The sequence below is a fragment of the Neolamprologus multifasciatus genome, chromosome 13 (assembly GCF_963576455.1).
Source record: "Neolamprologus multifasciatus chromosome 13, fNeoMul1.2, whole genome shotgun sequence".
NCBI classification, from domain to species: domain Eukaryota; kingdom Metazoa; phylum Chordata; class Actinopteri; order Cichliformes; family Cichlidae; genus Neolamprologus; species Neolamprologus multifasciatus.
The window spans coordinates 9,774,260-9,792,126 of record NC_140451.1 but is presented as its reverse complement, the minus strand read 5'-3'; the positions used below and the strand labels follow the sequence as shown (position 1 = coordinate 9,792,126).

Here is a 17,867-nt window from a genome sequence, read left to right as displayed (position 1 = left end):
ACAGACATAAAAATGAAATTCTCAAAAACTTATCTGTATGCTCTACATATTCTGTGGTTTAGATGATGTAACTCAGGATTTCTGTCTTTATTTCCTTTTTTTTCTTTAACGACACTTGCGATAACAGAAGATAACACAAGCTATCACTTGTGTGGTAATGTCTCACATTTCCATTTCCTATTTACAATCACAAAAATCAACAATCCTAAAGCTGCAACTCATTTAGAAACACAATCTTATAAAAGCTTCAAAAATTCTTTCAGTTCATTAAAAACTTTAAACTCATTCAATTTACAGTGTTCAGAATTCATTAAGATGTTTCAGTAAATCACTTTTTTTTTGCAAAATAAGTAAAGCAACTCATTAAATCAGTGGTCTCCATGTGAAGTATGACGAGGCCTTTCTGCTTCAGACGTCTTTCCAGCATTACAAAGACTGCACAAACCTCCTGTAGAAGAGACACGAGGGAACACAGTACACATGTTGTGGAAATGAAGCAGATTTGGTGTAATCACTACGAGCACGATTAGTGTGATGTTTTCTCACTTTACGACTTCAGGCAGACGGGGGTCTCTGTATAAGCCGTTGTGCAGATATCCCAGAGACCCTTCAAATGTCACCAGCTTGACTCTCTCTGTATTCTGGGCACGCGTTGCCACCTCGTATGTCTGGGGGAGTAAAGAGAAGGAATTTCAGTTCACCTAAAACAAAAATGTTCCTAGAAGAGACATTAATTACTTACAGCTCTAATGAAAACACTGACTCAGTTTACTTTAAATGACAAGCAGCTGTCTGTGCCACTGATACCTGCTGAGCAACCTCAATGGGAACCAAGTGATCATCCTCAGAATGAAGGAAAAGTATGGGGCTTCTCATTTTCTTCAAACTGCAGAATAACAGAGCTATATCAAATCACAGCATTTTTCTAGTAATAACATTTTTAGCTTATTAACGTATTACATGTCTCTTAATATCTCACTACTGTATGTACATAACCAACTTACTGAGTAGGAAAGTACTTTCTACTGTAGGAAAGAAAAACTTATAATCCTCCCATGGTGCTCGGTATAAGTAACCAAGGCCTGGAAATTTCCAGTAACGCTTTAAACACAAAGAAAAAAGTCATTGTAAAGTCTGTTATGATGCAGTAACACAGTCACCGAAATAAATACAGCAAATACTAAAAGTGGTAGGTTAGACGAGCATACCCAAGCAAAAGGGTTAAATGGAGGAATATTTTGCCGAACAGTATTGAATGCGCCTTCAAGGATCACCCCATCAAACACCACTCCTGAAAAGAACGGGAAACAATCACCATGTTGAGCTCATGAGCTCTTATGCCCAATTTATGCTTTAGTGGGAACTTTACATCATAGCCTACGATGCAACCTGACGTGCACCTTATAAGAAACGCAGCTAACACGTCCGGTCGATGTAGCCGCAGATATTGGGTTATAAATTGGATTCCTCCTGTGCTGCTTTTCACTGCAGTCTTTGAATTTATCAGTGAGATAATAACAATCATCACCTCAGTATAAGGAAAAATAATCTTAGCATCAACATGAGGACTCAGTAATTAATGGTTACCACGTGGTAACCATTAATTACTGAACAGAATGCAGGGCACAAAAATAAATGTGGGGACAAAGGTTAAGTTGTAGGCCCTGCAAAGACTCCTCGCAGAAGTTTAAATCAGGCATTACTTCTTTTTGCTTGATTCATTAGTAGCAAAACCTACCCTGCTCCAGAAGTTTGTCTGCAGTGTTAGTCGCCACTCTGCACGGAAATACAGAAAAGCATTTTCGGTTTATCCACTACGTCACCTTCTCATCTCATCGATGTTGCCAGATTCATTAAAGCTGTCGACTAATTTCAACCAAATCCAATTTGATTATGTTTTTTTAAAGAAATGCAAACTGGTTCGAGGTATCTTGTTTTGAGCATTATAAGGGTGAACCAATACAATGAAAAACAGCTAAATGTGCAACTACATTCATTTCAAAATGAACACGTCTTTTAAAAAAAAGACCTAGATATTAGAAAATGAACAAAAAAATTAGGTTAACATAAAAAATAGACATTAAGCACCGAATTATCTCCACCTGGAAAAAGACAGAAAAGCTATTTCTCAATATGAAACGGGAAATATTAAATTCATGAGGGATCTGCGTTGCATAAAGCGTTTATCACTTGCCTATTCATAAGGCTTCCTCCGTTTCTATTCAGTCAGTCAGTACAGGTAAGGTTCCATAATTTGCTGCCTAGTGACAAAAATCTGAAGTACTTCCAAACAGGGATCTTTAGGGTGCCGAGCTGGGCTGTGAACTATCTGCCATCATTACCACACAGTTGCTGATGAATTATTCCAGATTTAAACTACCCTCCTGCCAGGCCTAAGCACCAGGAAATTATGTATTTTTAAGATGTTTTCTTTGACAACTGTTAACTTTGCTCATTAATGTTATTAGCCTCCTGATCCTGTTCATCATTTTTGCATATAAAAACAGCCTGGAAGAGTTGGTAGAACTAAAATTGCTATGGCTTCTCATCATTTACCTTCAGTTGTTCAGCTGATGGGTCCTGGTTAAGATCAGCTAAATCATTTACTAGTTTATCTCTTCTTTTGCACCAGCAGCTTATCCTAAGCCTGAAGTAAAAAGAACTGTACCAACGCCATCCAGCTGCTTCTATCAGGTTTTATAGTAGAAATCCAACTTTGCAGCCTATGCAGGACTTTTTTGCCCCAACAAGCAAATTTTACTTTTTACAGTCGAATGGCATTATTGCTTTCTGTCCAATTCGATAATGAAATTTAGAATAGCTCTTGACTGTTGCAGATTATTACTTCAATATTTTAAAAGGAGGAGGATGTGACAAGTATTCCAAACATTTTTTGGGAGTGTGTAAAGGTTTCCAAAATGCTGCACATCAGGAGTCTTTCGTTACTGACCCAGTGCCAAGAGAATGTCCCCAGATAACGACAAGGCTGTTTCTGCTGCGTTCTTTGACCCAGTTGTACACGCAGAGGAAATCAGTGGTCAGACTGGCTTCAGTTGGCTCTCCGGTGGAATCTCCAAAACCTGCCAGAGATTGTCACATCATTTGCTATTCGCGGTCACGTCAGAGAGCTGAGCTTGAGAGCAAAGCAGCCACAAGGTGGCAGTCACTTAGAGGAAAACCCTCATCAGACATTGACCTGAAGCTGAACTGATCTCTTTTGACTGCCTTACAACAAACAACTCATCAAGCGCAACAAAATTAGTTCACAGTGATTATATGTCTGCAAATGATATTAAATCAATGTGAGAAGGTTTTGCTTTACAATCAATACTAAGGCAAAAAAGCACGGAAATAGAAAATATGTTTAAATAAGAGTCATAAATCTTCATTTGTACCAACCTCTGTAGTCAGGCACCAGGACATGGTAACCAAGAGCACTCAATATCTGTTGACACATAACACTTATTTGTCATCAGAATGGCCACAAAGACCTTTTAAAAGATTAATATGTTTGTATTTGTGATCACTCACTTTTGCAACTCCCACCCGATGAGGAGCTGCCCTGTTGGATTCATAAAAAAAAAGCCACAGAGCCAAAAAATGGGTATTTTTTCCAAAGTGTGGAACCTCTACTCTTTGTATCTGCAGCTGTAATACAAATGCATTATTTATAATACCTCGTGCCTGTGTTTCCATGAAGATATATGAAAACTGGACTTCCATCCCTTAAAGTGTTTTGGTACCACGCCAAGTCTTTCCCCTGTGCCTCGTTCCACCGACTTTCAGGGACAGTGTGCCTTTGACGGTCAAAACAATGCACCGCTTAGAAATACAACCAACAACTGGATCATTAAAAAACAAGTGTTGTCCTTTAGTCTTAGGATTTTAAAAGCTATGCTAGGAAAAAAAGAAAAAAAAGTTGAACTTAGCTTATGCTCACCATACGCCGAGGGATACGCCTTCCTCTGATGTTAAGTACATGTTGATGGTGTGATTAAGGGAGAAATCAGCAGGTCGGCTGAGGTCAACAAAGAATGGCAGGCTGACTATAAACAGGAAAAAAGAGAGGTGCTTTTTTTTTCTGAGTAGCAAGCTAAGGATTTACAGTACATCCAAGCGGCAAACTGGATTTTCCCATACTTCTGTGTGTGTAAACAAAGTGCTGAATTAATTCTGGAAGCATTTTCACCGAGAAAGGCACCACAACCAAGATAACAAAGAGGGCCAATAAGCCCTTTTTTAGCCACCCTTGGGATTTATAAGGAGACAGAAAAAAGACAGAAATAAAAACAGTGTGACTGGAGACTAAAGATGGATATTGATAAGATCTTATTGATTGGCAATTCTGCTTATCGGACAGATTCTTCAACTATTCCTCGATTCTTGTTCCACTGTCTTTGTGTAAAAGAAAATAGGCATACGCAGGTTTTCAGCATGTTCACCTGAGACTTAACACTGTGTACAAACAGCGTGGGAAAACACTGGCAAGTGACTCAAGGGGTGCAAAATCTCCATGAACATGATTCACTGTTTTTGCATCAGTCATATAAACATGAAAGCATTTACAAAGGGTATAAAACAGTCTGGAGGCGTACAATTTCAGTAGACTAGGCCGTTCCTGTTTGCACTGACACCGACTCTCTCTCTTTATCCAAAAATTATTATAAACTTCTGATGACTTTATTCCGCCTACCCCTAACTGTCCAATCTGTGTTAAAACACCAAATCAACACTACAGCAACACTAAAAAGTTTGGCTCCCACTTCTCCTCTTCATGACATCTAAATTCAGCTGCATCCCTGCAGACAGTTTGAATGACTCAGCAAATGTGAGAAGCATCAAGTGAGGGGAGAGGAGGACGGGGGTGTGGTGGATGAGTTTGTTGAGTGGTGCAAAAAGAAGCCACCTGCAGCTCTATTCAGGCAAGATCTGGGAAACAAAAGCCCCCCCCCAAAAAATAAATACATAAATAAAATCTCCCTCAGATACACACTGAAGGGACTGTGGACCAGGTTGAGCAGATGCACTTGGAAATGCTCACTTATTCCCACTGGTGTGCACCAAACAGCTCTCCACATGTCCTATCAGTCTGTGGATGCAGCATTAATATAGAGACATTAATATGGGAGAGAAGAACTGAACGATCTAATCAAGACGGCAGGCTGTCATTGGAGTCAGTCTGGAGTCCCTGGAGGCAACAGCGGACAAAAGGATGCTATTCAGACTATTGCCAATTAATGGACAATACATCCCACCCCTTCCATTAACACTTTAATCAGCCAGAAGAGCCCTTTTAGTCGAAGACTGATCTCTTTGTACTGCTCGGGGGAAACATCTAGGAGGTCACTTGTTCCAGAAGCCATCACAATCTAAAGTTAACTCCTTGAATTTATTATTCAAATCCTTTCTGAAAAAATAAAGTTCACTGCAGATTTTTCATTAATCACCTCTCTTTTTTCCTGTTTATAGTCGGGCTGCCATTCTTTGCAGGACGACGCAATGCAACCTTTGTTTTACTGGGCAGTCGCTCTGCAGAAGATGCGTCTGTTAGTGATGTTATATTTTCACATTTTCAAGACACTTCCAGTCCCTGACACAGTTTAGTTTTCAACAACACTACAAGAATTCCTGTACTTTGGGAAAACGACTCACTTGTATTGTTCCACTAGTTATTGTATTGTTCTGTAGTGCGTTAGAATTTCAACATATGACCATTATGCAAGACATATTTTCAAATGTTTACAACAACGCCCTTTATGAGTTTTTGATATTGTTGTCTTCGCTAAATGCGTTTGCTCAATGCTTCAATGTCCATTTAGCTAGCTAACGACCTATCAACTCTATTATGGTCTAGTAAAAGCGTGATTGTAGTAGTAACACCATATAGCGTCATGTAGTAAAATGCCTGTCATGCGCTTACAAACGTATAACAAACGGAATAATAAACTACACGCGAAAACTGTCTTAGTGCAGACTGCTAGTGGAACTTTTAATTCCACAAGCCGTTAAAAGGTAAAAGCTAATGCAGTAAGGTAAGCTAGCTAACTCACTGTGGTGACCGTGTCCCCTCCTTCTTCTTGGATTTGGAAGTCCGCTGTACCCCGCTATTGTCGGAGGATGGCTTATCCTGTTTAACGTCCCTTCTCTTCATTATTTAATGTCAGTTATATTGAACAAAAAGAGACTTTATCTATACAGCTAAACGTCTGGGACAGTTGTATGGCTTGCAAGGAACTTCAGCAAACTTTGACCGAAGTCCGTTCACAGACCTGATTCGCGGTGAAAGGGCGGTGCCAGAGGCTGTTAAGGTAGCACAGGTTTGCACTACAAAGCACAATATATGGTAAATGGTAAATGGCTTTTCTAGTTTACCATTTAAACTTTGGCTTTACACAACCTGTCATCCACCCACTGGTGATGGCAAGCTACATTGTAGCCACAGCCACCCTGGGGCGCACTGACAGAGGCGAGACACTGGCGCCACCGGGCCCTCTGACCACCACCAGTAGGCAACGGGTGAAGTATCTTGCCCAAGGACACAACGACCGAGACTGTCCAAGCTGGGGCTCGAAACGGCAACCTTCCGATTACGAATTCCCAACTCTTGAGCCACGATCGCCCCATTGAGCCACGATCGCCCCAATATATGTTACACACCTTAAGACAGCAATCTATACAGCTCGATACAGTCTGTGGCAAGGGGTGTCAAACATCAGGTCCGGGTCAGAAGCAAGAGTCCAGTCTGGCTCTCTGCAAGGCTTTGTGAACAGGGGCATAAATCTTTTAGCTTTTCCTCCTAATAAAAACCTGCGTCATGGCCATTCACTACAACCATAAAGTAATTAAGTGATAGATAAATAACTAAATGATAGAAAAGGCCCAGTTCTTTCACTATCTACTAAAAAAAAGCATTTAAAGGAAGTTTGGGCAAAATACTTCCTAAAATTAAGTATTATGTAAGTACTCTTCGGGAATACTTCTCCAGGCTACCTGAAGTTCCCCAACAGACTGAAATGCAGCCCCAAAACACTGCAGAGATTTAGGGCTGCAGACATTAACTGTTACCCCTCTCTCTTTACCTCCCTTGCACATATTAATCACTAATTGAACCAATAATTTAAAATGTGGATTCCTCACTCCATAAGACATGCTTCTTGTGTAATTTGACACACCTCAGCCTTTCCTCCCTGTTTCCCATCATTAACAATGGCTACTTGCCTGCCAGCTTTCCACTGAGAGCATTTTTCATTGATCAACTGAAGGGCCAGATGCATCTTTCAGGTCCCGTGTCAGGTCTTTGTTGAAGTTTTATGTGTTTCATGAGGACATGATTTTCTGATCCAGTAGTTTAGACCTGACACTTCTTTTGCCCCACACTTGTCCAGCATTGTAAGACTTATTTAATAGCATGCTGAACACAGTGTAAAATGTTTTTAGCTAAGAGCCCTTAGAGAATCTCATTGCTGGTGCAAAAACATTATTTTATGTCTGTCAACCTGTGTTATCTTTTGCATTTTTTGTAGATTCAGCTAAAGCAATGAGAACATATCATGTGTTGTGATAAAGGCTTCTAGTGATAAAGTGCCAAAAGATACAATTTAAGATTGTTTTTTTGATAAGTGTGCTAAGTTATGCGCAGACAGAACTCCAGTCCATCCTTTGAGTAAGTTTATTTTAATGCTTGAATGATTCCTAGATCAGCATTAAGTGACAAAAAAAAAACCCTTTGAAAATGGCCAGCTACAAGGACTGGACTGAAATTGACAAACCTGGAGAGCTACTGCTCAGGACCACTTTAAAATGACAAAAAGAGTATTCCCCTCTGAAGGAAAATATAAATAAACAAATCTTTGAATTTTATTTAAATGTTATTGGGGAAAAAAAAGATTCTTTAATTTCTACTGTCCAAGAAATCTAACTTTATTGTTTCTTGGGAAATACACATATTCTGTCTGTATTACATGAAATTATTACTGGCCTAAAATATTATCAACTATTTAAGCTTTAATTAACATGCTTTAAATGCAATAAATAAAATATAAGATGCAAAAAAGAAAAAAGAAATAAATAAAAACAGATTTGAAATCCACACCAAAAACACTAGTGCACCCTTGGGAGCATTTACTGATCACCGACAGTCTGGGAGGTTTCTATACTACAAGAAATATGTTTTAGATTTTTGGCAGCAGTCACATTGGTGGTGTGTTTGGGAGGAAATGGCAATAAAAACCTTCATGGGGAAAACCTTCACGAAGAACTGTCTGGAGGGTTAATATAAGATGGGATTAATGCATCAAGCTTGACATGTTCTGGATCAGATAACACATTGAAACCACACAGCGTGCACAATTATTGGCGCACTTTGACTTTATCATTATTTCTATATGCCTATTTTCCAGCTCTGCATCACATGAATGATAATGATGATGAGGGAGACTAAATGTAACGAGGCCTAAAGTGATCCACACCTTGTATTAAGTTGCAGGATTACCTCAGCTACGCTGGAGCACAACCACCTCTGAGTAAGAGTTCTCTGTGCTGTGTTGTAGGGTTCTCTGGTCAAGCCTTGCTCTTGCACTGAAAGTCGTTGTTGTTGACTGGCACTGTATAAATACGACTGAACTGAATCAAAATACATAAAGACACGGGCTGCTGTTACTGCACATCATTACGCATGCATCAAAGTAGTTCACTGTGTATTGTCACTAAGCCAGCACATCTCTGAAGAGCATTTGGGAGTCTGCAGTTGCTGTCTTAGTGAAAGTTGACTCTGAGATGAAGAAACGGACACCCCATGATTCAAAGGCTTATGACAGTTATTGAAATGAAAAATTGCTAGGATGGTGGATGCTCATATTATAAATGGCCAAAGTTTCAAATAATGAGGTGGGTGTATGCTCTATGAGCCAAAAGCTGGGGCTTCATAGGGATCTAAACATTCTTTTCAGTCATTTTTTTTCCTACTCACCAGTGTGTGAATGTGTGTGTGAATGGGTGGATGACAGGTTGTGTAAAGCGCTTTGGGGTCCTTAGGGACTAGAAAAGCGCTATACAAATACAGGCCATTTACCATTTACTCTTGGCTCCATTAATGTGGTCATCTAAAGCACTCAGCTCTGGCTGTGAGCACAAGCCACTTTCTTTTCTTTTCTGTGGAAGGAACAGCCATTGAAGACAAAGTTGGTTTAAAGTGATGGGGATTGCATTCTGTTTTTTTATTTACCTTTTACACAGCAACCCAACTTTTCTGGAATTGGTTTGTAATTGTACACATTTCTATTTCTAGAGAGAGAAAAAAAACCCTCCTTGCAATGCATTTGCTCAACAACAAAGTTGTGACAGCAGTTTTTTTTTATTTCACATCTTCTTTACATTAAAAAAAATCCCCAAATGTCATACATTTTCCATCACAACAATCTGAAAGCCTGAATGATGTGGCATGAAAAGGACACTTGAGAGGACCACTCAGGTTATGCAAAGAAAAAGAGCAACGTCTCCAGTAACTCTGTCAGTGTTTGACAGGTGATATTTAGGATGCACAGCAGAGAAATGGCCTCTGAGGACCAGAGATGTCACTGAAATAAATTAAGAGGATGTTGCAGACGACTGCTTTAAGAACTGTTTGGCTTGGGCTGTATGAGGGAACCGACCGAGAGGACATTGGCTGCTGCGGTGGGGCCCTCTGTTAGCTGATGGGTCAGGTAAACACCAAAGGTCACCTAAAAAAAAATTAAAAAAAAAAAATCACAAAATAACAGAGTTTGAGTTGCCACACACACACAAACAAACACACAACCACACAAAGCATCTACATGAAGGTGCAGTAATTGCTTTTGACTGACCTTCCCGCTGCGGTAAGCAGATAGAGACATTAGCGGCTCTTTTGTTTTGCTTCCTGTGTCTTGGTCTATTCCAACCATGTGACATCTTCCACAATGTCCTGCAACCTTCAGGTTAATCACAGAGGGAGCATATTCATTTTGGACAAATCCGCAGTTGAAGATTTCATCATTTATCTCAAAGTGTCAGCTCACCATGAATTGAGTACTGCCAATAACCAAGTGTGACCAATTATCCTCCTCAAACGGTTCGACACCAGCGATGACTAAATTGGCCCGGAAGCGGCTAATGACACTCTGTGTGTCAAGGAGCTGATCGCCCTCAGAATCGTCCTGCCTGAGAAGGCAAATGGGGAAATTGCATGTTAGTTTGCCTTGCTGTGTAAATGACCCACTGTGATGCAAATGTACAGACATCGACGCATCCTGAATATTTCACTGGAGCCATGTGTATTTTGAATAACATGCCATGTGTTCAAACCTGCTGCTCATTAGGTTCTGAATGAGCTCCACGCTGGCACGGCTGATCATGAGATACTGAGCTTCATTTACCAGGGAGAGCGATGTGGAGATGGCAGCTAGAAGGGAACAACTTCATATTAGCACAGTGAGCTGAGGAAAACATTTTCATTAACACTGTCGTTTAAAAAAAGTCTGGTAATTGAGGTTTTACTGAGATACAGTGTTTGGAAAATGTAAGTGAATCTTGGCACACATCAAAATGTGCACTCACAATTCAACACACAAAATGTTTTGTTGGGTTACACGGATGAAATCTTCTATTGCTGTGTCCTTGAAATATTCTTAAAAAAATATCAGAGAATGCACAAGGAAGTGACAGCTGCAGAAACTGTAGCAGAGAAAGAGCAGCCACAAAAAATGAGATGGTTATACCACAATAAATACATTTTTGTTTTTTAAATTAAAAGGAAATAATTATTGATTAAATATTATGACAGAAGTTGTCTAGTAAATAAAACTTGTCAAGAAATATTATACTGAAGCAAGAGTTAGTTTTTCCAGACTGCAGAATTGCTCTCTGAGTGTTTATTTGTCAAATTGCAAGTTATTTCCTAACACACTTACAAATATTAAAGATTCGAGTGAAATTTCACTCGATATGAGGAAATTTACTCAGGCTGTGAAAACAGTTGCAACAAGTTTCTTAGTGCTCTACAGAAAATGGACAATAACCTGAGATCATAACATTCCTAAAGACGTAATCAGCAGTGGTACTGTACACTGGATTAGACCATAAACTGATGGATTCAACCATTGTTTTCTTGACTCCGTGCTTTATTAATGATTTGTTTTTAATCAGTTGACTATGGTTATCAAGCTCATTTAGCAAACTCCATAAACTATAGTGGTGGAAAACACAAATGCACTTTGTTTTATGCACATGCAATTTTTTTGGATAGTCTGCACTATACAGAATATATATACACACACTGTGTAGTTGTCATATAGTTGTACTGTTGTTATTAAGTGAGATCTGACCATAGAGATCAAAATTATGTTCTGCAGCTTTTATGTGTATAAATTTGGCCTTTTTAACATTGGAGTCTACTGGGTTTTACTCACTTTCGGAGTAAGCCTCAAGGCAGCTTTTGTTCCTTATGTGCTTACATCCCTTGGCCTTGTTGCTTAGCTTGGATACAAATAAAAAAAGTTGTAAAGATGTGGCGTGTGGGAAATGAAGATGTCAGAAATGTGTATTAAACGCGAGGGTAATATGGAGACTTGCAAAAGGCAGATTTCAAAACAAGGAACGATTGGCATCTGCGCAGGCGAGGCTGAGATGTCCTAATTTGCTGTCGTTTCAGACAAGCTCAAAAGACACAGCAGTACAAGGGCACCGACTTCACATGGCTCCTCTCATCATACTCTTTCAAAGTGGTACGATAAGAAGAACTGTGGTGTCTGGATTTGTGTGCATTCCTCTTCAAGGAGCAAGTCCATTTGTTCATAACAAAGTGGGAGTGACTCTGAGGTCTGCACAGAGCCTCAAGTTCACCATCTGATGGGGAAATTTACATCATGCAGACCCAAGCTGACCATTGTATACCTGCAAAAGTACAAGTAAGTATTTCCTGGTATAATCCTAGCCTTAGATTCTCCCTGGACGCTAAATGTCCAGAGCTTTCAAATCCCTCATCTCCAGTTTGTAGCACAGGCTTTCCATTAAAATCCTGGATCTCCATACTCAGATTAAGTTCACTTTTATAAAGTCATATTAACCATAACAACTGAACTTGATGCACTTTATGCATTTATTTATTGTGTTTTCCTTGCCTTTATATTAACGCTGACATGGGACAGTACTACAATTTCATTGTACTATTGTACAAAATTTAAGCACACAGTTTTATTTAACTCATTAACGCACTTTAAATATACATATCTCGTGTTTACAATGGAACAGCCAATCAGAAAAAAGTTGGCTTAAGGCTGGGAGAGTGAATTAGCTAAAATGGCTTGTGTCAGAGTGGCGCACACAAGCTAGGAATAAGATAAATAAGGATTGTTTTGAACTGTGAGTCATCCAAAGCTACTCTAGTGGAGCCCAAAAAGAAAATATAGAGGATGAAATGAACATAATGGGGCATGTTTTCTGCTCCCTTATTAATAATTTTCACACATTGCAAAGTGCAAAGGGAATCAGGTGTGAATGTTTGCTCAGTAGGTGTGATGTTTTTAAATCAAATCGCATGTTCCAGTCTAAATGAGGGACTCACATCCTTGGCTGAGAATCCCCGGCATACGCAGCATTTTCACAGTCTTTTGGATTACAATCTGACGCTCTTAAGCAGTGTCACAGAAAAAGATGTTGCCAGCATTACTGAATGCAAGGTCACACTGCTCGTGTACTGTATTCCACATAAATCTGGAGTAAACAGAGAAAGGCGAGGCAAAACAGGTGAAACGCTTGTACTGGTACCTTCACTCGGCCTTTTCTTCATTTCTCGGGTGAAATCAGGCCTTTGTTTTATCAGGCGGCACGGCTGTCCAAGGAAGTCTGAAAGCCATGATGCAGCCTCATCCCCACAGTCGACAGTCTCCACCCTTGGGGAAGGAGGAGGATTATATTCAGGAGACCCCCGGGGGAAATCTACAGAGTTTTGATGCTGCTTACTATTTGCTGCGACATCTAATCGGAGAATCACTGGGTGAATGGCTTTTTTTTTTAAGCTTGTGACTCGTCATGTGGGGATCTGTCAGAGGAGATTAATATCATCCAATGCTCTATTGTTTGTTTTCCCCTAAAAACGGTAAGCAGCAGGAATTTCATAAGAAGCTGGGAGAGGAGGGCCTTATAATGCCATCCACAAAGAAGGGGTAGCATAAAGAACGACGCAGGTAGGGAGAGCGTTGACACGAGAGAAAAACAAAGAACAAATGACATGTGTCACAATATTTCCTGCAGCTCATGCTTTTCAGATGTCTCAAACGCTGCCAGCTCACCTGTCACCACAAACTTTACTGTGACACACCCTCGTGTGCGAATGATTGTTGTTTTCCAGGGGAACAGAAATGGTATCCATCCCTGTAGGGCGATTGAAGAAAAAGCAAAACGAAAATCCTCGTTGAAGTTTACGGCACAAAAATCGGACTAACTGAAATTTAGACATATATTTTAAAAATGTATTCCCAGTGAGCCATGGACTGAGTGTCTGACCTGGTGCCTGCAGGAGCAATTTGTTGGAGCGAATGTGGACTTGCGGGCGAATGAGGCATAAACGTGGCTCCCTCTTCTGACTCAGGCAAACGCCGTTTCCATTTACCACCATCCAGCCTCTGTCATACAGTAAACCCAGCGGGCCCACCGGCCAGTCGTGGACCTGCATGAAGAGCAGAGTCAAATCAAAACAGGTAGAGTGGAAGAAGGGGGAGGAGAGAAAAAGGTTAGAAAAGAAAGACGAGAGATAAGGCTGGGCTGTTCTCAAACCTCATAAGCTCCACAAGATTTGATAGGATAGATGTATATGTTGGTCAGAGTATAAGCCACCCCATGGCTGTTTGAGTCTCTCAGTTGAAATCCCTTCAGTAATGCTTCTGTGGGCTTCTTTTCATCTCCTTTATATACTTCGCCATTAGTAATTTTGATTGAAGGAGATTCATTGGAGTCCTCTGACGCTGCAGCAGCTCTTTTTAACTCCTGTAGCCTCTCTTGGTCTACTCTGACAGGTTTCTCTACGAAGCACTCCGCCACAAAGTTCAGGAACTTTTGACAGTCTTCAAATGTTGACATGTAGCCGAAGGACACTCGAACAGATCCGGTCGGCTGGCCATCCACTATGTCGACGTTGTCTCCACAGACGTGGCCGGCCTTGAAGAGAGAAAGAGAGAGAGAGAGAGACGTTTCATTCTACCTACGCATGCCCTTCACAGACTTTGACAATTTTCTCTTTCTTTCATCTCTCACCTGCAGGTTCCTCTTCACCCGCTGACTGGTGATCCCGAGGAAGGACTGACATGCCCCCGTGTTGCAGGAGCAACCCGTGCGCATGTGAATATTGTACAGGTTGGCCATTCTGTCGACCTGTGAGTGACAGAAATTATTTCACCTCCTGTACATAAACACACAATTATTAGACTGTTATGAAATAGAAGTAAATTCTGTTTTCCACATGCACCTGCGAATAGCCAATTATCTGTCCATTTGAATCCATTAGGTTGAAGTTCAGGACTGCGCCCTGTGTGATTGGACTGTCAAACTGGCCTTCGGTGTATATGTGAGCCACTGGTCTCCCGTTGCCATGGCAAAGACTTGACAGCAGCATGTAAGTGTATTGTGCCAGGCCGAACGTGTGCTGCTGGATGTTGTGCATGCCCCCTGAAGGGAAAAAGAAATAAACGAAGGTTGAGGGCTGTTGTTTTTAACCTGGGGCAGATTATAAACAACCCGCATACGCATCATGATTTCGCTATTAAACAACAGATTGAATGAATCACCATGCTCTGGCAACAGTACCTGTGATTCTGTAAAGAGCTTCAAATGCGTGATTTAAGCCAATGATGTCCAAGAAGGACACAGTGCCATCTTCAAATCTTTATCGGGGAGAGAAAAAACATTGCGTTTCGAATACAGATGCTCACAACAGTGAGTTCTCAGAGACTATCTGGCGTTCGATGGGCTGTAAGAATGTTTTACCTGTCAGAAATATTTGCCGCCTGTACATAATAATCTTCTCCGGAAAGGTAAGCTGCTGCTGTGCCTCCTCCGAAATAAGTCTTTTTTAGTATGTCTGCTGCGTCGTTACGGACAAGAAGCGCCCCCAGACCTGTGGGGAAGCCAAATATCTTGTAGAAAGAGATAGGAATGAAATCAGCAGGGCAGTCCTGTAGGCTTAGAGGCGAACAACTGACATAAGAGGCTGCATCGAGCAACACAAACCAGCGGCCTTGGTGGGCGCACGCTGGGTAAAGGCGTCTCGCCTGGATGCCTTTCACATGGCTAAGGGGATACTTCCTCCCTGAGAAGTTGCTCTGTGCTGGGTAGCAGAAGAGGTGCGGTGTCTGGCAAATAACATCTTCAACTTGAGCTTCATCCTTTGCTCTGTTTTCCAATTCCTGCGGGGAGACGGGCTGGGTAACCACCCCCTGGCTAGAAGTCAGTCCTCTCATGCCAACTACAGAGGTATGGCTGTCAGTGAGGTAGCAGAAGTAACTCCCTGCTTGGCTCTCTGTGTGCGACCTCCAGGGAAAGCTCTCAGCTACTAATTTAAGAGCAGCTGTACAACCAGAAGTGAAAATCACAGAGTACTCCTCAGGGGTGGTGTTAAAATGCTGCAATACCCTGTAAGAAAATGTTTTCACTCATTTATTCCAGCAAGTACCAACTGAAGGAGTTGCTGGCGCATTATTAAGGATTTTGAGAGCATGCACAGACTTTACCTGTATCTGACCCGGTCCACCGTGTCATGTGTGAGTCTGCTGCTGGGGTTGTGGCTGTGGGGGTTTCCTATTGGAGGGGAAAACAAAAAGGAGATGCTTTTAAATTTCATGGCTCAAGGAAAAATAACCACATAGCAGTAACACTTGGTGGGATTTTATGTGACTTGTCTCACCGTACAGATTGCTTGTAATGTCCCGGCAGTAGTCCCTAAGCACAGACTCGGGATACAAAGTAGCTGCTGCATGATCCAGGTATGTTATCCCTGTTTACAACAGAGAAGCAACGGTTTACAGCCAGCGGTTCCGTCACTACAGCTGCTGCTCAGGACTGAGCACAATCATTACCTTTAATCCGCGTGAACTCCTGCTCGATCACGTCTCTGAAGTTTTCTCCATAACCGTAGCGCCCCGAGACCTGCTGAAAAGTTTCAAAAGTGAAAAGTTGGTGAAAAGCCATTATGACAATTGTTCCGCCGAACAAAGGTAACACAAAACACAGCGGGACTGCTCCTGCTTCAAGTATTTCAAACACAGTCCTTATCACTGTGTAGGTTACTGATCGACTCTGCTAGAGTGTAAAGTCCGGCGGACAGCAGCTGAGCTTTTGTAGTCTTCGTCCATTTGTAGTCCTCGTCCATTTATAGTCCTCGTGCGTAAGACCCGCCGACCCAGCAGATGTTGGTGTTACTTTACCTCGGTGTAATGACTATTTATTTATTTATTTACCGCTAGGAAGACGGAAGAGAGCACCAAAACATGCTGCTCCTTGGACCAATCAAAACTGCTGTAGGTGCACTGTGGTCACGTGACTCGCTTTAAAAAAAATATCTCAACCTTCGCGTTTGGCCAATTTTTGTAGAAGAGCATCAGGTAAACGTAAGAAAAGTTGGCAATCTTAAAAATGTTTAGCTTGAAGAAAAAAAAAGTCCTTAAAAATGTACACTGGTTTTTAATATAGGTTCGTTGAATCTTGTAAGCTTATTGGGAGGCCAGGTATTCTCTGTGAATGTGATTAAAGATAAGTGAGACTCATGCAATTTTAAGTCTATCTACCTTAAAAAAAATGTTGTTTTATATTGTGTAATTTTATGTGTTTTTACTATTAAACAGATGGTGCTGTGGGATATAAAACCAAGAGTTGGGTCACAGCAAATTTCCTTACATCAACATTTCTTAATTATCAGATGAAATATATATTTTTAACACATTCCAAAGTGGAAGATTCTCCTCGTCATCAGGGGGCGCTGGCTGTAGAAATACATGCATTATGCACGTACATATGTTTCTGGCAGCTGATGAGAGATCTGCACTGACACATAATCTATAGCTGTCATTTTCATATATGGGGCATCCATCAGATTTTTTGAGTGCGTTGTGTCAGCCCAGCAGACATGAAAGGTTCACAGGTGCTAAGCACATATATACATTTAAATAACATCATGAGCATGAACTGTGTAGTCATCCTTTACAGGCATTTAAATTCCTTCCAAGACATCTGAAATCACAGCTTTGAGTAACAAGCATGAGAAATTGCTTCTCAGTACCTCTTACATATCATCTGACTCCTAGCCTCGCTGGCTAACAGGGTGCACAAAGGAAGGCATTAATCAGAAGTGACTGATTAAAAATATTGATTAGTTCACAATAATACTGTGTAATGATTAAGATGTGCTAGCTATAGAGCTAGAAAGCCACAGGAAATCATGCAAGGGCAGTGTGTATATTTTATCCTTTATCTAGTTTTTCCCATTTGGGTAACCACTACATGTACTCTGCTTTCAGTAACTGTAACTGATTACACCAGCAGGTCTAAGTAATCACTTCACTGTAATCCAATTACATCTAATCCCTGACTTTTTAATCTAGTTGACAGACAAGGTACATGAAGGAGAAGAAATTAGTCACAAGTGATTGGCATGAAATGCCAGATCATCTCATGGTCTCTGAAAGGATAGAAATAGCTGTCACATGCTATGCCCTTGAATGCTTTGATGCTCCTCTTGTGCTTCTGATTCTACTTGCAGTTTGGACACAAAGAGACACCCTGTTGAGCCTGTTTTGTTATAACTGGATAAACCTTTGCTTACTTTTACTGCTTAACCTCTAACCTTGTCTTAACTCTGAAATAAA

At 40.9% G+C, this 17,867-nt stretch overlaps 2 protein-coding genes across 2 annotated transcripts; both read right to left on the bottom strand.

Annotated features, from left to right (window-relative positions):
- Positions 1-68: 68 nt before the first annotated feature.
- Positions 69-7,274, bottom strand: LOC146505034 (lysophosphatidylserine lipase ABHD12). The gene is made up of 15 exons (XM_085183617.1): positions 7,219-7,274; positions 6,051-6,145; positions 5,448-5,529; positions 4,141-4,256; positions 3,941-4,046; positions 3,678-3,797; positions 3,532-3,562; positions 3,400-3,445; positions 2,951-3,080; positions 1,739-1,776; positions 1,209-1,291; positions 1,001-1,101; positions 808-886; positions 547-668; positions 69-448 (listed from the first exon to the last, which is right to left on the bottom strand). Exons 1-15 carry the CDS (start codon positions 7,272-7,274, stop codon positions 427-429), a joined length of 1,227 nt encoding a protein of 408 aa, XP_085039743.1. The 3' UTR covers positions 69-426.
- Positions 7,275-7,952: 678 nt separating this feature from the next.
- On the bottom strand, positions 7,953-16,522 carry mocos (molybdenum cofactor sulfurase). The gene is made up of 15 exons (XM_085183461.1): positions 16,083-16,522; positions 15,911-16,000; positions 15,738-15,804; positions 14,995-15,639; positions 14,815-14,891; positions 14,477-14,676; positions 14,266-14,382; positions 13,789-14,169; positions 13,519-13,681; positions 13,305-13,386; positions 12,781-12,905; positions 10,321-10,417; positions 10,035-10,176; positions 9,843-9,947; positions 7,953-9,719 (listed from the first exon to the last, which is right to left on the bottom strand). The coding sequence occupies exons 1-15, from the start codon at positions 16,192-16,194 to the stop codon at positions 9,612-9,614; spliced, it is 2,511 nt and encodes an 836-aa protein (XP_085039587.1). The 5' UTR covers positions 16,195-16,522; the 3' UTR covers positions 7,953-9,611.
- Positions 16,523-17,867: the final 1,345 nt, after the last annotated feature.